Raw genomic sequence first — 25515 nt, 5'->3', positions numbered from 1 at the left:
AAAAAACTACGATCACTCATAAAATCATCCAAGGCCAACTTTGAGAGAAAAATTGCAAAAGACACAAAAGACAATCACAAGGCCTTCTTTAGCTGTGTTATAAACCTGGGTGGAAACTCCCAGATATGCTCAGAGTTAGTCCAAAATGACACAAAATACACTGAACCCACTGACATTGCCAACATTCTGGCAGACAGGTTCAGTGCAAATTTCTCCTCCCCCCCCCAAAAGGAGAAATAACTATCCCAGCAGAGTGTAGCCTCCCTAACATCTCAGATGCCCAGGTGAGAGCCGCCGTCTCTAAAGCTAAAAACACAGCATCAATGGGACCGGATGGTGTACCGGGCTGTGTGCTACATGAACTCCAAGAGGAACTAAACCCACACATAAGGCTGCTGTTTAATCTTAGCCTTACTACAGGATACGTACCCAAAGAGTGGCGTACGGCAACAGTGGTCCCACTTCACAAAGGCGGTGCTTCTACGGACCCTGGAAATTACCGCCCCATAAGCTTGACGAGCCTGGTCTGCAAAGCTATGGAGAGGATCATTATGGAACTCATAAACAAAGACATTGGGGACCTACAGACATTGAATCCTACCAAATTTGGCTTTGTCAAGGGCAGATCCTGCCTTTTGAACTTGGTCGACTTTTTTTGAAACAGTCACTAAGGCCATTGATGAGGGTAAGGCAGTTCACACAGCCTACCTTGACCTTGCAAAAGCCTTTGACACAATACCCCACTCAGGCATCAGAGACAAACTCACCAGCTTAAATGTAAACCCATATGTCACAAGATGGGTTGCAAACTGGCTCAAGGACAGAACCCACAGGGTCAGAGTTGCTGGAGCTATATCAGACTCTAAGCCAGTCACAAGCGGTGTCCCACAGGGCTCAGTCCTGGGACCCCTCTTGTTCGGCATTTATTTTTCCGAGGTACAGGCAAACATAGGAGGATTGTGGCTGTCAAAGTTCGCAGATGACTGCAAACTGGGCGCCATAATTGATGCTCCAGCGGACACAAACATCCTTCAGAGAGGCCCCATAGAAATGGATAATTGGTGCCAGAGCCATGGCCTTAAGCTGAACGCCAAAAAATGTATAGTCATACCCTTTGGGAAAAACAAGGTACCGACAAATTACCACATAGGCGGTAATCCATTAAGTACGGAAGAGGTAATCAGGGACCTAGGGACCCAGGTTGACAGTAACCTCTCATTTGACACTCACATTGCCAAAGTGGTTAGGAGACCTTCTATATTGCCCACCTTATCATGAAGGGTTTCACATCTAGATCAAGAGAGGTCATTGTGCCCCTGTACTCTTTTCTTATCAGGCCAATGATTGAGTACAATGCCCCATTTGGGATGTATCTCACCCGACACCTGCAGCAGATGGAAAGACCCCAAAAGTTCCTCACCAAGAGGATAAAGGGTCTTAAACATATGTCATATGCTGCCCAACTGAAAAAACTCCAGCTCTATTCAGTCGCATACCGCCTACTCAGAGGTGATCTGTGCCTGACGTACAAGGCCATGTCCAATCCTGAATTAATGGACATGCTCCACCTCAGAAAATCCAAATCCATCAGAGCCACGAGAACAAGTGACTAAAACCTCAACACAGAAATAAATAGGACGTGCTGGAGGGACAGATTCATAACCCAGAGGCTCCCTACACTCTGAAACAGAATCCAAGTCCATGTTAGGCAGAGCCCCTCACTGACTTTATTCAAGAGAAATCTCGACGAGTGGATGGGAGATCGTAGGTTTACCCCGGGGGTCATCTCTGTGTCACTACTAGACAGAGGCATAGTAAACTAAACCCTAAAAGGGTGTAGTATTCTCATCCTAAGGGGTGGTGTAAGCCACATACACTCTGGCTAGGCTTATAAATGCCTTTGGGCAGATAGCCTAGTACGAACCTATGAACCTAAGAATGCTGTTTCTATATTAAACCATTTGTTGTACAGCATACGCTTGCTTGTACAGAATGCTTTTGTATTGGTACATACATGGGCTGTAATGTACACTCAGTCTAATTTACAAACTTAGTATTAAACTGAAACCTGCTAATTAAACATTACTGAAACATTAAACTGTATTTGTGGTATTTTTGTTTCACTACCGTACATGGTGATGGCACCCTAATCACTTAATGACAATAAAAAGGCATGGTTGCCTTATAATAATTACTGAATCATTAACAGAGACCGATATGTTTTTTTCTTGTACCTTTATTTTAGTCCCTTCTGCAGTACACAGTCAGTGTAGAATAGTGCCCTTCCCCCAGTAGTATGCAGCATTTTATTGCACTGTTGATGTTCTTCGTGTTTCACTGTTGAAGTCATCACATTTAGGGTTATCCCTGCCTGGGTAGTCCTCAGCTGGTGCGAATACCAGAGACTTAGTATTTCTGCATCAGTTGCAGTCACTTGAAAACTGATGTCAGGTCATCAGTAGTATAAAGTAAGGCAGCTAACGCCATTACGTCAGTCTTTCTTGCCATGGAGCCCGAAGCAGAAGCAGTTCGCACAAGTGCTGGTCAGCCGCTACCTGAGTTTTCATTTCCAAAATGAAGGTGAGGACTTCTAAAGCTAAGAACCCCATTGGGGATTCTTTTTTCTTGCACTAACCAGTGTCAGAAAAAGTTAATAATTGTTCCGTCTGTGGAAAGCAAATACCACACAGAGACTTCCATTCTTACTACATCACTTGTCTAGGCCCAGACCACGACGTTCCCCCATTGTTACTTCTGTGCTTTGTTCAACACCAGAACTATCCTTCATCGGGCCCTTATTGTAGCCAGATATTTTTGTTTACAGTCATCAAATTCTGAAATGGCTTTGGTAAGCCATCCGACAGCAGATCTTCCCAAAAAAATTTAAAAACAGAGATAGACCGCACAGGTCCAAACCTACCAACCATGCTTCCGTTAAGCTAGTCGTCAGTCCTCCAGTACTCAGTGCGGAGCTTTCGCAGTCCCTGATGCCCACTTCAGTTGATTCGCAGGCTGCTACCGAGACCCTTTCAGAGTCCGGTAAGCTGCAAAACTCTACTTTATATAAAGGTCCTGTGGTCGTCTCTACCTTGGATGGGTTTGGAGCTACTGGACAGGCACAGGCTTCTGAGAAAGTCCTTCAAACCGACTTCCAAGGAAGTCCTTCACACCACTGAATCTTGACACAAACTGACATCATCTTTCATGACTACCGTTCTTTCTAAAACAACCGAGTTCCTTAGGCCCAGGGTTCAAAGCACACCCAAGAAACCAACTACCCACTCTCCGGCGTCTGCTACCTTGCCTCGGTCGCAAATGCTTAAAATGGCAGAAGATCTTATCATGCTGATCAGGAGAAGCCAAACTACCCCCTCCAAAAAAGAAGAGAGATCTGCCTCCAGTAGTTTTGTCTGAACAAGAGTCAGATGAATTAGATGCATCTGACTATGAAGACATGCAACCCCTCTCCACTTATGAGGATTCTGATGCAGAGAAACCCATTCCTTCAGCCTCTCCCGCAGAGGATTTTTTCCTTTGGGGAAAACCTGCATACTTTAAGGGAGCATTTCCAGTGGGAAAGTCAGGACTACCCTCAGTCTAAAAAGAGACTCGGGGAATTCCTAGATCTTCCACAACACAGACCCTTGGCCATCCCCCCAGTCCTGGATGTGGTGGATGATATTTTCCTTGAATAGAGCTTGATGCCTGATGCCCTACCTCCTGCTCCCAGAAAACCAGACAGATACTACAAAGTGTACTAAGAAAAAAATGGACTCCATTAAATGCTTTTGTTTTTAGCCTTGTTACAACCACTGTTATTGTTTTCTCTTAGTACATTTTGTTTTTTCACTGGTTGTTTTATCGGTTTGGGAGTTTTATTTAATAATATTAGGTACTACACAGTTTCTGACTCACACAAATATCTTTTCAAAAATCCAACAGCTGACCCTGAGGTCATTTCTCAAGGGCCTAAAGGGATTAAAGCAATCTCTGCTAAGAATCCCACCACCTCAGACATGGATACCGAGCGTTGGACAGATGGGGTAAAAAAGTATACACCTCAGCTACTCTTGCTATCAGGGCACTAAATTGCCAGTTCCATATGCTTAAATATCAGCAGCATTACCTTGGAACTTCTTAAACAAAACTATCTTCCTTTCCTGCTTGGGCAGAATCTAAAGATTTACAAGACTTAATGCATTCTGCAAGTCAAGTAACTAAACACACTTGTCACTGTGGTTTTGACACCCTAGAAGCTTCTTGCAGGGCAGCAGTCACTGGATCTGTCATTAGAAGACATGCATGGCTTAAGGAACAACCCCTGCCAGACCATGTCAACTCTATAGGTTCATAGGTTGGTACTAGGCTATCAGCCCTAGGGCCTATACAAGCCTAGCCATAACAATTCCCTGGCTATTTCTTCCCACATTATTTACTTTCCTGGACCCCTGTCTAGCAGGGCGACTGACGTGATCCCTGGGGTGAATTTCCTTTCTCCCATCCAGTACTCCAAAAACTCACACAAGATGCATTCTGTATCACTGAACAATGGATGAAAACAAACCATCTAGCATTAAATGCCTCTAAAACCAAATTAATGGTTTTTACTCCCTCTAAACACATCTCTGCCAACACAAATTCCTTCTTAATCACCAGTAACAACAACACATCCTTGGAATTGGTGCCAGAGACTAAGTTACTTGGGGTTCAAATTGATAATCAGCTGAAATTCCATTCCCACATACAACTTAATATCAAAAAGACTCATCAAAAACTAGGTATGCTCTACCGACAAAATCATTTCCTTACACCCACTACTAAAAGAACTCTCTCTTCCTCATTCCTTGTTCCCTCTCTTCTGTATGGTGCCCCACTCCTGACTAACTTACAATCTTCCCTTAAAACACAACTCTCCTCATGCTACAATAAAATAGCCAAATTAAGCTAGTGGCCACAAAGCATCTACTCACCATTGCTTATCTCTCCACAAACTAACATGGTTAGAACTACACAACCAACTCATATATTCTCAACTCACTCTTGCCCACAAGCTCATCCTTAAACCCTTGCTATGTCCATCTCTTTCCAATACCTTTAAAATGCACCTTCCTAACAGACAACTCAGAACCAATAACCAGAACTTACTTGAACTACACATACCACTACGCCCCCCAGGTAAAAAACTTCTATCTTATAGTTTAGCACGTCTCTGGAACTCCCTACCTCCAGCTATTCGTACTACCTTCAACCACTTTACATTCAAAAAATATCTTTACTCTCATCTACTAACGCAGTGGGAATGCTCCTGCACCCACCCTTCATAATTTCAATGTTCTTTCTTCCACCCTCATATTTTCAAAACTACCTTTTTTCTTCCTCCTCCTGATAATAAGTTCCTTTGCATCTCGTAAAGAAACATTGATTCTATATCCTCAAACAGTAATTCTGTAAAATTCTACAATTACTGCAATATGACTCACTTTATAGTATGTACCATCTACAAACTGTAATTTGTACAATTCTGTAAATACTGTATTTTAACTCTGTACAAAATGCAAACTGAATCACTTCTATAGAAAGTAGCATCTGTAACAGTCAACACCAGTGTTATGCTCTAACAGTGTAATTGTATTGTATTGATAACTTGATTGCTCTAACAGTGTAATTGTATTTTATTGATAACTTGATTGCTAATCTTTTATTATATTTGTATAACTATATAACCTTGTTAATGGAGCTTTTCTCCCCAGGACTCCATTGAAAACGGGTTCATCTTGGCCCAATGGACTATCCTGGTAAACCAACTGCAAATAAATAAATAAATAATAAATTGTCAAGGTTCCTCTTGAAGAGGTCCAAAGAGGCACTCTGCTTGACATGTATGGGCAATCTATTCCAGAGTCTGGGGAGTCTCTGGGTCAGGAACCTATCCCTCCAGCATGTTTTGTTTATTGTGATGACAAGGTTTAGATCCCTGGAGTGTGTAGCTCTGAGGGATTGGGATTTGTTTAAGTGTAGCATGTCCAACAGCTCTGGGTTTGACATGGCCTTGTATGTTAAGCAGAGATCGCCTCTGAGTAGACTATATGCGACCGAGTATAGCTGGAGTTTTTTAAGGCGGTCAGTGTAGGGCATCTGCTTTAGGCCTGTGATTCTTTTAGTGAGGTATTTCTGAGGCCTTTCCAGTTGTTGCAGATGTCTTGAGAGGTACATACCAAATGGGGCGTTGTATTCTATAATGGGTCAAATGAGGGATGAGTACAGTGGGACAATGACCTCCTTCTTTCTGGATGAAAAGCCCTTTGTGATGAGGTGTGCCACATAGAAGGATTTCCTGACTGTTGTGGCAATGTGGTTATCGAAGGTGAGACCACTGTCCACCTGTGTCCCTAAGTCTCTTATCACACTTTCTGTGTTTAGTGTACTGCCACCTATATGGTAATTCATGGATACATGTTTTTTCCCAAAGGGGATAACAGTACATTTCTTGGCATTGAGCTTGAGCCCATGGCTCTGGCACCAAGCATCTGTTTCTGTAAGGCCCTTTTGTAGAGTATCCACATCATTTGGGGATTTAATAATGGCTCCTAGTTTGCAGTCATCTACAAACTTTGTTAGCCAGAGTCCCTTAGTGTTGACCTGTACTTCAGAGAAGTAGATGCCAAAGAAGAGTGGCCCCAGGACTGAACCCTGAGGTACTCCACTTGTCACTTGTCTGGAGCTGGATTTGGAGTCGGCTACTTTTACAGTGTGGGTTCTATCAGTAAGCCATTTAGAAACCCATTGGGTGACATAGGGATTAATGCCCAACTTAGTAAGTTTATCTATGATTCCAGAGTGGGAGATGGTGTCAAAGGCCTTGGCAAGGTCTAGATAGGCTGTGTGGACCACCTTACCCTTGTCCATGGCTCTGGAGACTGATTCAAAGAAGTCAATCAGGTTCAGGAGACAAGATCGGCCCTTCACAAACCCAAACTGGGTGGGTTCCAGTGTTTGAAGGTTGCCAATGTCTTTGTTTATAAGTTCCATGATAATACGCTCCATGGCCTTGCAGATAAGGCTTGTCAGACTGATGGGACGGTAGTTTCCGGGATCCAAGGTGGATCCCCCCTTGTGGATTGGGCACGAAACCTGAGGTGAGGCTATGATTAAACATGACACGTAGGTGAGGTGCCAGTTCATATTGTAGTTCATGTAGTACACAGCCCAGGATGTCATCTGGTCCCATGGATGCTGTATTCTTGGCTTTAGAGAGTGCGTTTTGTACCTGTGTGGCCGTTATTACTGGAATTTGGCAATCTTCCGGTATTGAGATGGGCCATTTAGGGGGTGAGAGGGGGGTGAAGTTGGCACTGAATCGATCTGCCAGGATATTGGCAATATCCTTTGGATCAGTATATTTAATGCCATTCTGTTTTAGCTCAGAGCAGATCTGAGCATTGCCATTTAGATTTTTGACATAGTTATAGAATGCTTTGTGGTTGTCTTTGGAATCTTTGGCAATTTTATTTTCGTAACTAGCTTTGGAGGATTTTATGAGGCATCTCAGTTTCTTACTGAGGCTAGTAAGGGAGTTTTTTGCATCCTGGGATTTTCCTCTTTTCTGCAAAAGTTTCTTCCTTTTGTTGTAAAGTTTGTTTATGGCAGGGGACCACCAGATTGGCTTCCTTTTTTTGGATGAGAGCATTTTGGTTCTATTTGGGATGGCACAAGGATTCATGCATGAGTGGATGTGCTCGTACAGTGCCTTAGTGTAGGATTCAGCAGTTGAACTTTCAGTTCCCGTCTGCATGGGTGTTATGAAGTTTGTCACTTCTGACTTGAGTAGCATGAAGTTGGCTTTGGAGAAGTTTTTTATGGTGGTTTCTTTACTGGGGGGTGGGGGTGGGATGTGGATGTTAAGGGTGATTAGCTTATGGTCAGACCTGACTAACGAGGGGGTGACCATAGGTATGGAGCATTGATTTCCCATGTTGGTAATGACCAGGTCTAGGATATTGGAGCCCTGGTGGGACTATGGATTAGTTGATCCAGGGCATTGGAATTTATGAATTCCAAGAACCGTTGCAAAGGTGTTGGGACATGAGTAGTTTTCCCAGTTAATGGCAGGGTAGTTAAAATCACCCAGTATTAGGGTGTTTGGTTCTATCTTAATATTTTCCAGTATGTTTAGAAAGGTGTAGTGAGAATCTTGGGGTATGGTGGGGGATCTGTAGCAAGCTACAATTTGGATTGCAGTCTTACCTAGTGTTAGTTGCACTTGGAGAATTTCAGACACATTGTGTTGGCCAACTAGCCTGGTGGTGTGAATATCCTTGGTGAATATTGACACTCCTCCACCTTTAGTGTTTCGGTCCTGGTTTGGTGACGAAAAGTGTGGTAAGAGTTGTAGCCTGGTATTGCAGGGGTGCTCTCTGGAGCCTTGAACCAGGTCTCAGTTACTGCACAGATATCTTGTTAGATGCTCCTTGCGCAAAGATAACTTATTTGGTACTAAGGCAGAAGAGGCCTTAAAAAATATGTGCAAACAGTTAAAGATTTCTTACAGGTCCAGTCTCCTAGGTTCAGCAGGCATTTTCCCTCCAAGCAGAGGCCCCATGGAAACAGACCCCCCCCCCCCCAGACAGCAGACCCAGGGAATGCAGAGATCTAAGCAGTGTACTACCTCCATTTCAAAACCAGGGAGTTCTAAGCCACCCCATTATGGTAAGAACTCACAATGACTCACCTGCTCCCGACCTCCCCTCTGCCCACCTTTACTTACCCCTAGGAGGAAAACTCTCCTTTCACTCAAGCACCTGAGCCACCATTACCAAAGACCAGTCGGTTCTGAACATTGTGTCTCAGGGATACAAATTCTCCTTTTACACCCTTCCAACCCCAAAAGGGTTCCCAGATCTACCACCATATAATTTGGCAGAGGCTCAAAAGCAAATCCATTCCCTGCTCTCTTTGAGGGCAGTAGAGTACATTCGTGCAGAGCAGATAGGCCGAGGCTTCTACTCCAGACTTTTTCTGGTGCCCCATCTTCGCTCTATCCATTCTAAACACCTTCCTGGTGATCCCAAAATTCAAAATGCTCACCCTCCAGCAGTGGCTATCTATGCTTTCCAAGGACACTTTAGCCACCCTAGATCCAAAAGAGGCTGACCTCCCCATTCCTATCAGAGAATTATGCAGGAAATATCTCCGCTTCAGGGCAGGATCTCAACACTTTCAATTCTCTGCGCTTCCCTTTGGCTTATCTACTGCTCCCAGAATTTTCACAAAATGTCTGGCTCCGGCCATTCCTTTTGCAGACAAAGAAATATTCAAATTTACCCCTACTTAGAACAATGCTTTATTCAGGCAGCCAGCCAGGAAAAGCTGCTCAAGCACCTGGCCTTTGTAAAGACCCTACTAAACTCCCTAGGGTACACAGTCAGTGAAAAGAAATCAAAACAGGTCCCCACCCAAAGGATAATCTTCCTGGGAGCAAGTCTGGACACAGTATCCCAGATGGCATACCTTACACCAGAGAAGCAACATTTCCTGACAACCTGCTTCTCTCAACTGGCCACCAGGCCCCAGCTTTCTGCAAGGAAAATCCCGCAAGCTCTGGGGTTCGTGGCATCTTGCATACTCCTTATTCCATATGCTAGACTGCATATGAGGAAACTTCAGTGGTACCTAGAGAGTCTTTGCTGTCAACACTCTCAAGACCTGGAAACTCTTCTACCTATTATTCCTTGCCTCAGAAAGGAATTTCTTTGGTGGGCAACAGCATGCTCCCACAACAAGGGACTGCCCTTCTCCCCACACCCTGCCACCCAGACTCTCACTGCAGATGCATCAGACTATGCTTGGGGTGCACACCTGGATGGCAGGTGCATGCAGGGCCAATGGAGCCCACAGCAAATCCCCCTACACATCAATCAAAAAGAGATGAATGCTGTGTAGCACACCTTGATAGCTTTTATAAACCCCTTCTCTCTCCAGGGGTTCTCCTGATCAAAACAGACAGCACCATTGGGATGTGATGCATCAACAGGCAGGAAGGGACTCACTCCTACCCTCTATGCAGGCTGGCCATGACCCTTTGGCTCACAGCCTCTTCATGCAACTACACCTTTTGCACAATACCTACCAGGCTCTCTCAACTCCCTGGCAGACCAATTAAGCAGAAACCTTCTTAACCCACACGAGTGGCAGCTCAACAGAAGTACCTTCACTCTAACAACTCAGAAATGGGGAACCTTGAAGGATGACCTCTTTGCCTCCCACACCAACCATCAGCTCAGCAAATTCTGCTCTAGGGAGCATCACTGCATGGCTTGGAAAGTGGATGGCCTGTCCTTCCCCTGGGTCAATCTCTCGGTCTATGCCTTTCCTCCCCTATCTCTCATCCCCAGGGTACTGCTCAAAATAAGGGAGGAAAAACCAAGGACCATTCTTATAGCTCCAGACTGGCCCCGACAATACTGGTACCTCTTGCTGCACAGCCTGTCCCCGCTGCCTCCATGGCACCTTCCTCATATTCCAAACCTCCTAACCCAGAGGGAAGAGGAATTCATGCATTCCCAATTGCAGACACTCAGTTTGTCAGCTTGGCTTATTCCCTAACCCCAAACTAATCTGCCATCCTCAGTAAACAAGTTCTGGATGTTATCCATGAGGCCAAACACCCTAGCACCAGAAAGTCTTATGCAGATAAATTGAAAAGGTTCTGCACCTGGATCCAGGCAAAGGGGGCTAATATGTCACAGCCCTCAATATCTCTTAGCCTGGATTACTTTGTTGACCTTCTACACAGTGGTCTCTCTTTCTCCTCTATAAAAATTCATGCCTTTGCTATTTCTGCTCATTTTCCCACTGAGCAGCCCCTTTTCTTACACCCTTTGATCAAGCAGTTCCTCAAAGGGGCTAGCAACTGGAGGCCCCACAGAAGCACCAGCTTGGGACCTTAACTATGTCTTGGAAAAGCTCACCCTGCCTCCTTTCAAACCAGATTCTTCTGCAGAGCTAAGTTTCTCTCCTGGAAGACAGCATTCCTTCTGGCTATCACTTCAGCTATAAGAGTCTCTGAGCTGCAAGCACTCATAGCTGTGGAACCCCTCATCATCTTCCATGAAGACTGGGTATCCGTCAGAACTAACCCATCCTTCATGCCCAAGGTGGTGTCCAGTGTGGCTCTCAACCAATCCATTCATTTGCCTGTCTTCTTTCCTAATCCCCAGAACAAAGAGGAAGGATTCTTCACTTGCTAGATGTGCACAGACAGCTCAGATACTATCTGGACAAGACTAAACCCTTCAGAAAGTCTGAGCAATTGCTGTTTAGCTTTGCTACAGGGGTAGAAGGCAAAGCCATCTCTAAGCAAACCATTTCCAAATGGATAGCACATTGCATCAATTTCTACTACAGACAGCATGGTAAGCCTCCCCCCAAGGGGGGTCAGGACACACTCCACCAGAGCAGCCTCCACCTCTGCAGCTTTCCTCAGAGGAGTCCACACCAGGGACATCCTGGAGGCTGCCACCTGGACATCTGTCAAGCATTACCACCTGCCTCTCTTCTCCAAATCCAGGGTAGGGATTGCCTCTGCAGTCTTGCAGGGCATCCTAGCCAGCCCCTAGCTTCCTTGACTGCCTCCACCCATTTCCTCAGTTTTGGAAATCTACCCAAATGTGATGACTGCAACAGTGAAACACTAAGAACATAGTACAGTTGTGTACACTTAATATAAATGTAGATGTTCGAGTGTATTCACTGTTGCAGTCCTGGTTTCCCTCCCTCTATCCCCCTTTTTTCTCTTTTGTTACCATTCTTCCTTATTGATCTCCTTTCCTTACAAGAGACATATTGCTATTTATTTTCCACTGCTGGGGTTCTTCCACGAGAACCTGGCCTCCTACTTGGGGGGATCCTGACAGGTTAGGGCAAGAAAAACTGATGTAATGGCATCGGCTGCCTTACTTTATACTACTAACGACCTGACGTCAGTCCCCAAGTGACTGCAACTGATGCAGAAATACTAAGTCTCTGGTATTCAGGCCAGCCGAGGGCTACCCCAGCAGAGATAACCCTAAATGTGATGACTGCAACAGTGAATACACTCGAAAATCTATATTTATGGTAAGTGTACACAACTGTACTTTTATCTGCTTTATGCTTTGAGAATTGAAAAGACATCCACTACTACTGTAAGTGTTTGTATCCCCTCACAATGGACCTGCATAATTTTAACTGCATACCATGGCCCATTCACTGTTTGTACTTGGAGTAACTGAGGATGTTCTTCGTGTTTCACTGTTGCAATTGTCACACTTGGGTTATCTGCCTACAAGTAGCCCTCAGTCGGCTTGAATACCAGAGTCTTGGGATTTCTGTGTCAGATGCTGTCGCCTCTTCCATGATGTCAGATCACCAGGGGTATAAAACATGCAGCCGATGCCATTACATCAGCTTTTCTTGTCACGTGGGAGCCCGAAGCATAAGTATTTCACAAGTGCCGGTCGGCCGCTACCTGAAATTTTCATTTTTCTGAGTTTCAAACCTGTACTGAGAAGGCATGCTTGGATGAAGGAACAAATCTTGCCAGACCATGTCAAAGCAGAATTACTAGGTGCTCCATTAAACCGGGAACGTTTGTTTGGCACAAAAGCAGAAGTTGTTCTTAAAAAGATGGAGGAAAAAGCAAAATCTATGCGAACTGTTAAAAATTTCGTACAGGTGCAGCCACCTAGATTCAGTAGGCATTGGCCTTCAAAAAACTGGTCCTTTCCAGTCCCTCCCAGGCCTTCTCCATCCAAACCCAGGGATAACAGACCACCAGAACTACAGTCTCAGGGTATGCAGAGGTCTAAACAATGGAGTGCTCCCATCTCAAAAATAGGGAGTGGCAAGCCACCCCCTTATGGAAAAAGTTCGCAATGACTTGTCTATCATCCTTCCCAGCCATGCCTAAGTAATTGCACCCCTAGGAGGAAAACTCGCCCTGCATGCAAAAAAAAAATAGATGCCCAATGCCCAAGACCAATGGGTCCTAAACATTGTATCCCAGGGATACAGATTCTACTTCCACTCACTGCCAACCCCAAACAGAATGCCAGACCTTCCTCCAATCCAGTGGGCAGAGGCTCAAAAGCAAGTACTTTCTCTTCGCAGTATCAGGGCTATTCAACCTGCTCCAACAGAGCAAAAAGGACAGGGTTTCTACTCCAGACTCTTCCTGGTCCCCAGAAAAGAGATGTCTAGGTGCCCTATCCTGGATCTGTCTATTCTCAACATCTTCCTGGTGGTCCCAAAATTCAAAATGCTTACATTGCAACAGCTTCTTCCTGTGCTAGCCAAGGACACCTGGCTAGTCACGCTAGATTTAAAAGAATCTTATCTGCACATCCCCATAAGGGAATCTTGCAGGAAATATCTACGTTTCAGGGCAGGCTCTGTGCACTATCAGTTCTCTCCACTTCCCTTTGGCTTATCTTCTGCCCCCAGGGTGTTCACAAAGTGCCTGGCTCCAGCCATTGTATACTGCAGGCAGATAAATATTCCTATTTACCCATAATTGGGTGATTGCCTGATTCAGGCGGACAGTCAGGAATTGCTACTTCAGTACCTGGCATTTGTAGAGAGACTCCCAACTTCTCTGGGGTACATCATCAAGGAAAAGAAATCACAACTGGTGCCCAGCCAAAAAGATTGTATTCCTGGGAGCAAGCTTGAACACAACTTCCCAGATGGCATTCCTCACTCCAGAAAAAACAGGCTTATTTGACAAACTATTTCAAACTAATGGCCACCAAAACCCAGCTATCTGCAAGAAAAATACTGCAAGCCCTACATGCAGTTATAAATTTCTAAATACAGAGATGAACAAGAAGACCAGCAACACTGACATTTGTGAATAAATATGAGACTATAAAGTATCCATCACATTTGTGAAGTATGGCTTTACAAGAAACAACCACTGAGAAAGATTGAACTTTTATTGATTTTGTTAAACTTGTGGGGAGATTGAAAAGCATATACCTCACTTCATGTCAGTGTTTGGAAGGACACTAAAAGGAAAAAAATGCTCTGTGTGATTATCCCTGTTTGTCTTTTAAGTAATCCCTGAAAAGCAAGAAATGGTTATTAAACCTGACTGACTAAAAGAAAGCAGGGTATATGTGAAAACACATGTAAAGTCAATGCATTGGCATAATCTTAGGGCTATGATGTAATATTTTTAAGCCAAGCACTGTAGTTTGGGATACCTAGAATTAGACTACAAAATCAAGATGCTGGACCCCATGTGGGTGGACTGTAGAATTACATGTAAAAATATAAAGAAAGTATTTAGAGTCCAAAAGTGGCGTTAAAATGCAGGAAACCTCAAGACATGATGAAATAAACATGTTTTTTTCAGTCTGTAGGTACAGTTCTCCTTTAAATAAAAGACCCATACTCTTTTGATTGATGTTACAAGATCTTTTACATCCATTTGTGCTTACCACCAACTCAAGCAGGTGGGGTCTCAATTTAACGTCTCATCCAAAGGATGAAACTCTCAATAGTGCATCTATCTGGTTCATAGCTGAATATTAGGCTAAGTGTTGTGAAGGGTCGTTTTAAGCCTAGACAATAACCCAAGGTCAGAATCAAACCCTGTATCTTCTGTCCATGAAGCAGACTTAAATCAGTAATCCAAACCCAACCCCACAGGATTAGAACCCACAGCCTTCTGCACCAAAGGTGGATGATACTACCTGATGTGCCACTGACATTGCTAGGATTGTCATGTACAGTCCTGCATGACTTGGAAGTAAGCACAATTTATTTATTCATTGTTGGCCATGTTTGTCCCACTAGGCTAGTAGCCTCTTTTCAGGGAGACCTGAGGTGGTATTAATATTACTAGGAGAAATTTGGCCAGTCTCAGTGGTGCAACAGATAGCACACACACCTTTCCATGCAGAAAGCTGTGGGTTCTGTTCACTCACCATGTAGAAAGATTGCTGGAACTGCATTGCAGCATATGGGGAGGGGGCTGTACTCTTAAGTTTATCATCTTTTGCATGAGAGATTAAACCAAGTAAATCCTATCTACTTGCATTGCTGGTAACTTAGGTGGATGTAAAAGATTCCAAGGAATATAATGAAAAGAGTAGGGGAAGTTTCCCAATTAAGTTTTTGAAAAGGGTGGCACATATGTAGGTGCATCTACTTCAAGGTGTATATGGCTAGGCATGTTATGATTCTTGGGATCTCTTGCCTAGTGTTTTTTCTTATGTTCATTTTGTTAGATTAGTACATTTTAGCTTCACACAAATAAATAATGGTGGGTAGTGGCTGTGTCAGAGCAAATAGCATATGACTATACTTGTGGAAGTTCAAAAGTCTTAAAAAAGTAATAATAATAGTGTTGGAAAGAGTTTGATGTCTGGTAGCTAATGCAGTGCATTAAAACCATGAGCTGTTATGATGATAAGGGAGATGAAATTAAAACAGATTTATTTTGCTGTACATTATTATTAGTGCATATTAAGGAGGGAATGTTTTGTACTTTAAGCATTCAGATAGGGTTATTAAAAGTTTGTCAAATAAGTACCTTTAGCTTCACATAAATAGTGGTTAGTGGTGGTTCTGAATGTTGGCATGAACTTGTGACTTTGCTTGTGGAACTTGAACAGTCTTGAGAAAGTTAGTAATGAAAGAATTAGGGAGAGTTTGATGTCCGATGGTTAGAGCAGTGGACTGAAGCCATGAGTTGTTGTTAGATAGAAACAACTCTGATCCAAAACAGTACCAAAACAGCAAAATCTTCAGAAGTCAGGAATCGAAAAACAGGAACCAAAGTCAGATCCAAAAGCAAACTCTTTATTCTCCAGTGCCTCGGTGTAACCACCTTTCAAGAGTATACATTCGCACTGAAAGAATGGATATATATATATACTCATAGCAATTAATTAAACAATTAATTAAACAATTGTGTTCAAAATGTTTGGACAACTCCCTTGCTTCTACAGGTAAAACTATGTTTTTGAAAAGAGGGTACAGTGTGAATATTTTAGAAAATGCCCTTATGAAGGTAAAAGAGGAGAATAATATGGTAAGGAATAAATGTAATAAGGGTGAGCATCACCATTATAAGAAATATCATCTGGCAACCAGTGATAAAACTTGTAAGGATATTTATTTTGTCTCTACATATAATGTAAAAAGTGGAGACATAAAGGATGTAGTGGAACATTTTTGGAAATTTTTAGTGAAAGACAAGGTGTTGATGCACATTTTGCCACAAAAACCTTTATTCTCCTATAAAAGGGGAAGAAATTTGAAAGATATGGTGGTACATGGTAAATTTGTAATGCCAAAATTTTGTTTACCAAGACCACTAAGTGAATTTGGCACAAGATGTTGCAGTAGATGCAGTGTTTGTAGGAATATAGTTAGAACATTTAATTATATTAATAACATTAGGTTCACAGTAAGAGATAGTTTTACCTGTAGAAGCAAGGGAGTTGTGTATGCTTTACACTGTCCCTGTGGATTATATTATATAGGTGAAACTAAAAGAGAGTTCCATATTAGGTTAGGTGAGCACATTAGAGACATAAGACATAAAATGGAAAATAAATTTATTGCCACACATTTTAGTGTTTATCATAATAGTGATGCTTCATTTTTAACAGGAACAGTTTTAGAAAGTGTGAAATGTCTTTGTAATGATGAAAATGCTTTGAAATATAACTTACAATATAAGGAAAGTATTTTTATTTTGAAATACAATACAATGACACCCTGTGGACTGAATAATGAAATAAACTGGAGGTGTCTGCTTTAAAACTTTTTGAACATAATTGTTTAATTAATTGCTATGAGTATATATATATATATCCATTCTTTCAGTGAGAATGTATACTCTTGAAAGGTGGTTACACCGAGGCGCTGGAGAATAAAGAGTTTGCTTTTGGATCTGACTTTGGTTCCTGTTTTTTGATTCCTGACTTCTGAAGATTTTGCTGTTTTGGTACTGTTTTGGATCAGAGTTGTTTCTATCTGAAGGTGTGTGGAGTGGAGTTTGTGTAATTATGAGTTGTTGTTAGGCTACTTCTTGTGGTTTGATTCCCACAGTTCGTCTTTGCTTTAGGTGTTTTGGAAGGCTGGAATGTTCTCCTCAGTGATATTCCTGACTGCATGCCTGGTGACTCCTTGTGAACCTAGAGATTTAGTCAAAATGGATAAAGACTACTGTATGATTGTGGAGGAGATGAAATTGAAACACGTTTTTTGTTGCACATTATTGTTGGTATATACTAGTTAAAGTTATCCTTTGTGCATTCAGCTAGAATTATTGAAAGACCATAGATACGTTTAGCTTCACAATTATAGTAGTTGGTGGTGGATCCAGATGTCAGAGTGGGTGGCTATAATTTTGCTCGTAGAACTTGTACAGACTTAGTCAATGTTATGAGTGTTGGGGTTAGTTTGAGGTCTGGCAGTTGGTGCTATGGATTGAAACTGTGAGCTATTGGTGGGCTGTTTCTTGCAGTTTAGGATTTGATTCCTATAACCTTTATCTCCCTACCTTATGATTCTGAGTGGGTTGCTTGGTTAGATATTTTCCAAAATAGTCACCTTGACTGCATACTTGGCAGCTACCTGTGAACATAAAGATTATAAATGTATGGTTAAATAGATGCAGAGTAATGCATCTTAAAAAAAGACTAACATTTTTTTCTCTTTATTGACCATTGCAGTTCATGTATATAATTATAATGTCCTTATAATATCCTATATTAAGAGTTCATTTACTGAGCTGTAGAGTGGTCTACATATGATTTTGATGATATTTAAAGGACAGCTAGCGTAGCTGGGTGAAAGTGAAAAAGAATTAAAAGGGGGGTTGGAACAGAATTTCTGTTCAAGCTAAGAACCTTAAGTTCCATGGAAGAGAGTTGATTTACTTGTAGTTTAATTATCTTTAATGTTGTTGCCCTTTGCTTCTTGTGTCTTTGTCAAGTAAAATGAGCTTTCAGGCATTAGTTTTTGATGTTATTGGATTAAATACAAAGGAGAACGTTTTATAATGCCCAGAGTTATTGACTGATTCAGTGATAAAGTTATGATTGCCATTACTGAATATCAAAAAGAATGTTAAATTTAGTAAACTATATACTGGATTACAAGAATTAGTTAGATTCTCTAGGAAGTATCTGGAAATTTTAACTTTGAACATACGGGGAAGTAGAATAATGGCAGGACACTTATTTTAACTGTATATCTAAAAATATACTAGTGCAATTAACAAGCTTAGAATTTCTGCATCAGATTAGGCTTTAGTAAACTTTATTCATACGGAGGAGTGGTTGAAATATTATTCCAAACATGACAGAGATAATGTTCCTTCTGCCAGGTCTAGGATGCTGAGTTAACTTGAAGGGCACTGCTTCTACCAAGTATGAACCCAATTCTTTGTATGAGCAATTATTCCTTGTAAACCCAATGTACATCCGTCAACAGGTTAGAGATAATCTTAGGCTCATTGCAAATGGACCTTTCATTAGTATACAGTACCCTAAATGGGTTGTTTGATATATTTGTGATTTATATTCATTAGAAACCCTTGTTTCCTATGAGAGAGAGAAATGTACTGTACTACAACAAATTTCATCCCGTGGTTTCACCTTGTAACTAAACCTAGATTACTGTCATTCGGTTATGCCCACACAAAGCCACATGCAGCATCTGCTCCTATTCTGTCTTAAAATGTTGAGTCTGTGTCAGAAGTGGCAGCTTGCTTCAAAAGACTCTCTAGGGAGAATGGGTTCCACTTGAATGAAGACACTAGTACAGGCCAGACACACAGTGTCCTCGCCCATGTCCATAATAAAGTAAGGAATAATTCGAAAAATAATAAAGGTTAATCAAACTGAATTGCAGTTAGTACAAATAAATATAGAGAAGTTTTATGTAAACCAGGTCAGCATGTCAAATGCAAAAAATTAAGAAGTAATTTAGCATGAAGTCCAAATGATAATAAAGCAGAGAGACAGTCCCAAAAGAGATGCCAGTCTTCTGCAGGATTCACATTTTCACACAAGCACACACACACAGTCACTGTGCATGTACCATAGGAAGTTTGGTGGCTAGACACTTCACCTACATGCATATGTTTTGAGTGTGGGAGGAAACTGCGTCAGCATCTGTTGAAAACATACCTTAACCATGTACTGAGCAGGAAAACCAAGCACTAGGCGGCAGCAGTGCTGATTACTGTAGTGCCCATTGTAAACTATTGATTTACCATTCAATGCACTCAGAATGCAACAGTATATTCTGTGTACCATTATAGCCTCTAGATTCAGAATATATTCAACACCTAGACAGAGATCTCCTTGCTGAGCATGTAAGAAGGTTTTTAATTTTGCAGGAAATTTAGGTTCCTAGGCCTATAATGTATTTAGTAAGAAGTCTTTGAGGTCTTACAAATTGAGAGGTACATGCCAAGTATAACATTATGTTCAGTTATAGTTCAGAATAAGGGATGAATAAAGTGAAATTGTCTTGTTTTTTAGACCTAGAGGAGATGGGTCTAAAGAATGTGTAGTACCAAGAAAAATATTTTATAACCACATCTGAGACATCATCAGCCCAGTAATTTATTTTTCAGTGAGTGCAGAACAGGAGGTATGAACTACAATGGCTGGCCCTTCTCAGTTCACAGGTTCCACACATGCCACTGAATGCTCTCATGAAGAGCCTTGCATAAGGACATATTAGGCTAGAGGATGACTTGAACTATAGTGCCTTCAGGAGTACTGTGTCTGTTAACTCGGTTTATTGTTTGAAACTGTTCCATTATCATTCAACTCTGTTGTGGGAGGCAGATAATGCAGGTATTTAAAATTATCTGTAGATCTAACACATTTATGTAATTGTGTTAGAGTAGCATACCTAGTTGAGAAAACATTAGATAATCTGTTGAAAAGTAGACAAGTCCTCCAGGGATTTGGCTTGATTCAAGCTATCATCTTAGTAACAGTGCATACACCATATGCATTCTCTTTTAGTCTTTGGTAGTAGAAGCAAGAATTAGATATTAATGAAACGTTGGGCATGACAGAAAGGGCATAATAGAAGCAACAAACTGAAAATTGGGAGTTCCACACTGTAAATTGTAGAAATCTTGTTTGGTCAAGGTAGGGGGGTGTAAAGGTATGTATTGTATACATCCAAGCATTTAAAAATATGTCTAATTGTATTGAAGGTCAGAGGGCACGCAACGTTAACATCTTGAGCTGTTTTGTTTTTATAAACATGATGAGATTTGATAAGTCAGTGATGGGTGCCTGCTGAAGCTCTTTCACTAAAACCAGGAAGGATCATGAAAAACAATCAGTTTTTTCTTTATGCTTTTAGAACTGATTATATTGATTGAATATCCAGAATACGTATTCTTTTTTTTAGATTGGAAGGCAAACTGTGTTTTGGTTGAGAATGGATACAGCTTAGGAGTGGTCTGTTGATGAACTGAGTGATGTGACCATCTAACACAGTCTGTCGCTGACCCATTGGTCTTGTCTGTGATAACTGAATTGTGTAAAAAGAAAATGTGCTTCCAGTTTCACTGTATAGTTTCATGGGTAAATTCTAGGCCTGCAGACTATTACAAGCCTAGCCACTAACATGAGTTCAGAATCAAACATTGTATCTTGTATTTGTCAGTGTAAGACTCAATCACTGTGCCAACCCCACCACCCTTCTCATAATCTTTTAAGGTGCATGTGAACATTTTATTCCACACCCTCTGGTCTCTGGTAAGATAGTGTCTTAGATGTCTAAGGTGAGCTGTAATGTTTATTTATTTAACTTTTGTTAACTGGGCTAGTCCCAGTAGGCCAGTGAGCTCTGTTCAAGGAGACTTACGGTATTGGTCATATTAAATAGGGAAAATTTGGCCTGGACATTGGGGAAATTCCTTTGCTCTCTTCAACAAGTGCCATAGAATCTTTTACGTCCATTTGACCTATAACCATGTCATGTAGAAGGGGCTTGTTTTATTGCCTCATCAGAAGGATGGCATGTGCAGGAGTGCAGCACCCACCTTATGCTGCACTGTATTGATTGTAATGGAAGATGAAGCTAAGTACCTTGGGTAGGAATAGAACTCACAGCACAGTGATCTTCCAGTATCAAGGGCAAGTATGTTACCTGTTGATTCACTTACACTGAAGAAAGTGGTGTAAGAGCCCAGTAATACTGTACAGCTACACATCCTGTATGTATTTGAAGCCTTATCTGCAAGCACAAGAAAAAAAAACGCAGTCACAGTAGTCTGTCACTGCTGGATTCAAACCACCTACCTATCTAGTTACACAGTCAAGAGAGCACATATCGACAGACAGCACTACAGGACAGGCATGAATTTTTACATAGCTGTCTGACTTTTGGGCAAAACAAAGTAGTTCAGAATATCTGATATCAGCATTTTACATCTGGTAAGTAAGGTGGGCGGTGTGTTTGATTTGGTTGGTCATCACTTGCGTGTAGTCCAAGTTTTAGTGTGCAGTTCTCTGATTTAAGGTTTAGTTATTAGTGTTGTATGAGCATGTCTCCAACTTTGCAGACATGCCCCATCATTGTTTACAAACAGACATTAAGACCAGTGATTTATATTTCAAAATTCAGAAAATGCATAGTTTTTTCCTCATTTTGATGCCCTTTAAGCCCAAAATGGTAAACACTTAACCCAGGAGCACTGTCTGGTTAATTGACTTGCTGAGTCCTGTAGGAGGCATTTGGAGGTTGAAAGAGTCAAGCACTGTACCCTTGACTCTCCAGGGACCAGCTCATTAAGAGGTTAGACCCGTAATCATCTGCAGCTTCTTCATTTTCAAAAAGAAAAATCTGTGGTATCCCTTGAATCCTCAGAAGAACCCAGTATGCAACCTATACTGGATCAAAAACAAACCAGGAAGTCTTTTGGTGTTGGGGATTTGGAACACTTTGATTTAACTGATGTGCAATGAATAAAATCCCATTAGGTAATATTACTCTACACTGTAATGTACATGTTTAGTACTGACAATAAGAAGTTACTTGAGTGAGCAATTCAATTCCATTCCATGTATTCATACCCACAGGTAAATTTTTGTTTGCAGTCACAAGATGAATTGTTGGTCCAAACATAACATTCATCTTTCACATAAATTCAGTAATGCAGAAAAGAACATAATAAACATAAACATTTAACAGTCATTCAGAAAGGAAAAGAAAGAAAAATCTGTCTCCAATACATATTGCACATTCTTCAATAGAAGTTAATATACTGTGTAAACAGTACGAGTCCAAGGCCTTAGCTTCCAGGCGCTCCTACAGATTGTGCATTTGTGCAGAGATCACCTTGTGAATTTTAACTGTAAAGGTTCTGATTAGATCATTTGTTGCCTTATGACATGCTGTCCCAAGGATGCCAAGTAAGTGAGTTGGTTTATGAGAAGTAAGCGATTTAAAGTCTCAAGGACTCTCTTTACATAATCAGAAAACTATACCTGTTAGCTTGCCTTTGTCTGGTGATAAAGGAAGATTTTGTTATGGGTATCGGTGGCCTGATTGTGAAGAGGCAGCAGAGTTGTAGACATTTTATGAATGTTATTTGCATGCATAGATCTAGATCAAGAAGTAGTAAGTATAAAGCTTTGAAAGACTTGCTGTACAGTCTAGTAAGACAGAATATTTGGCACGGTATGCGTAGAATACCTGACTAAATGCATTCTTTAGTATCTGAGGGTCATGACATTGAGAAAGTTAAATCAGTTCTACAGGACTGCATTAAGAATGGCAGACTTAGCTAGTATATAAGTGGATAGTAGGTATGTATCTTGTATACATATTCTGTGTGTTTTGTTTTTTCTTGTGTTATAACAGCTAGCTGCCATACCTGTATTGTGCAAAGGCCAGAAAAGTAACTTGGAGCCACCACTGAGTTCCAGCTGCTGTATTTTGTTATAAAAAAGCATATTGGTCCAGTATATAGAAAAAAATAAAGGAAGAGAAAATTGTGCATGTTACTCGTATTAATATCTTGGCTGCTGTCCAACAGTCATAAGGCTCTCTGGGCTCACAAATGTAACAATGAACAATAGAGGACATCTTACTACTGAAAATATCTACCCAAAGACTGATTTTCTCTTGTTGGTTATTCCATTAAAAATGTGTGAAGCCTAAAAAAAAATTGAGAAGCCTGCCAGACTGACTCTTATATGACTTTGAATATCTTCTGTTAAAATGACATTTTAAAGATAATGTTGTCAGATAATTTAAGACCTTGATTTTAATCAGTTAATACATTAATATTTCATCTGATTTCTAACACTGAGAAATATTTGTCTTCTGTTCACAGATCGCAGAATTCTCCAGTGGCTTTTGGACAGGTAGTCAACTGGCCTGCTGGGCAAAAGGCGAAACAACATTGTCATTGTTCCCAAAGCTCTCCATTTATCTACGAGGAATGAATTCGAGCCAGTCATTTCGGCTCACAATTTCTTCAGAGGTCAGGCATAATTTTCCTTTAGAAGTCTTTTGTCATGTATAGAATCAGCTACAACAGTGAGCTTTTTTTTTTTAATGAAAAAAGCCAACATAGGCAGATTCAAGTTAATGTTGGAATTGCATGGACTATTAAAGCAGTGTTATTTAATGATCAGATGTTGTCTCTTCTGTCAGTTTCTCAATGGTTTGAACTCTAATGGTGGGCGTCACCCCTGTGACAGACATGGCCCATAAAACCAAGACTTTTGGGGTCCTTTCTCCAAATTTGCCCAACTGCCTTGCTCTGGAGGCAGTGGGGGTCAGCTGTTATCCCTGCACCCAGCACTCGAGATGTTTGGATGTCAAGGATCACAGCCAGAGGCTACTCCACCCCCTTTTGCTCCCCTTCATGCAGTTAAAGAAACTTCTAGATATTCCTCCCTCCCAAAGGGAAGCAGCATTAGAAATAAAAAAGCTGTTAAAAATCAGGTCATCCAAGAGTTCCTGTCAGACCAGCAAAGGCAGCATTGTTTTACATTACTCCCTCACAGCACTTGTGTGTCTAGCCTGATTCCCATTCCAGGTTGGAGTGCTTTCCCTTGAGAACCTACATGTCCTTCCAGTATCCACTTGGGGGTTTTCAGGAGGCTCCACTTTCTACCACATCCCAGTGATATTCTGATGGATGAATTATGTTTTGATTGCCCCTAGGTGTGTTTGCAGCATGAATTTGCCTTTGTCTTATGATGATATCACATTCTGTCCAGGACTGACTTGTGCCTTTCTCTTCATAAATTGGATAAACCAAGTATTGAATTATAAATATGTATTAAAATACATATGCAGATATGTAACATATAACTGTAAATAGTAAACTATGCCCTCTGTCTCAGCATATACAGAAATACAATTTTGATGTAAATTATGCCTCAGAATAAATTTCTGTTGCAGCAGTTTGTGTGTTCAGTAATAAGGATGACAAATTTCTTAGATTGTTTTCTGTTAACTTTATTTACCCTATCTTAAGAAAATTAAGTAACTTAATACAAATAATTATTGTCAGTGTAAATATATTAATATTCATAATTTAGATTAATTTTCTGTAGTGACAGCGGTCTACTACCATCAAAAGTTATGTTAGTTTAGGCCATGTTTTTAAATTTGGAGTTTTAAGTGCATCTTTTAACAAGCAGAATATTTTGTGTCTTATACAATATTAATGGGTGGAATGAAAGACGTTAGATTAGGCATGATGGTTTTGCATGCAGCTGTTAGTAGGATCCAATTACTTGCATTTGAATTAGGACAACTTCATGAATCAATGCTTTATGTAGTACGAGGTGTTCAGCAATTTTGACGTAGTGTTTTCATGGGGCTTGAAAGAATCTTGCAAAGTGTGTCTGTTTCCAGGGATGGGCATATTTGCAAGTTATCTTCACACATGACTAACTGAGCCTCTTGCTTAAGATAGAGACCGTTGAGCCACTCCTCATGTCCGTGGGGTGGGGGGGGGGGTCTCCTAGGAAATGGAAGAGTAAATCTAGACACTGTTACTTTTTTCCTTTCCTAAATTAGATAAATGGCTGGGTTTAGCAAAAGGGTTACTGAGAACATTTCATTCTTTGAGTGATGATTTTCCTCCTCCTCAGAAGAGAAAAATAATTTATCCCAAATCTGAGGGACAGGATTGTGACTGGGACTGTGTTTCTCATATTCTCTCACTACAAGGTAAAGATTATGACTCTGAAGAGAGCCTTTCCTCAGATACCCATACGGAAGAATTTTTTTTTTGCTGATATTTCCCAAATGAGGGATTTTTTTTCCAGTAGAAACAAAAATGCATATGTGAATCTCAACTAAGATATTAGGATTTATTGCAGCTAAATTTTCCTCAGCCTGCAGCTGTTTCTCCTGTGTTACCAGCCTTATAGGATGCCTTTATGGCAGTCTGCAGATGTTCTTCATGTTTCACTGTTGCAGTCATCACATTTGGGTTATCCTTGCCAGGGTAGTCCT

The 25515-nt window shown here is 41.2% G+C and overlaps 1 protein-coding gene across 2 annotated transcripts in view; it reads left to right on the top strand.

The window, feature by feature from the left end:
- The window catches only part of BACE2 (beta-secretase 2), a 1024906-nt gene that overhangs the window by 901735 nt on the left and 97656 nt on the right, over positions 1–25515 (top strand). For both annotated transcript variants that reach the window (XM_044071568.1, XM_044071569.1), the window contains exon 7: positions 23372–23521. In XM_044071568.1, the coding sequence (XP_043927503.1) occupies positions 23372–23521 (150 nt within the window). The remainder of the gene's footprint in view (positions 1–23371; positions 23522–25515) is intronic.

The sequence above is a fragment of the Protopterus annectens genome, chromosome 5.part0, assembly GCF_019279795.1.
Source record: "Protopterus annectens isolate FY-2018-M chromosome 5.part0, PAN1.0, whole genome shotgun sequence".
Classification (NCBI taxonomy): Eukaryota; Metazoa; Chordata; order Ceratodontiformes; family Protopteridae; genus Protopterus; species Protopterus annectens.
This window is presented reverse-complemented; position numbering and strand designations above follow the sequence as displayed.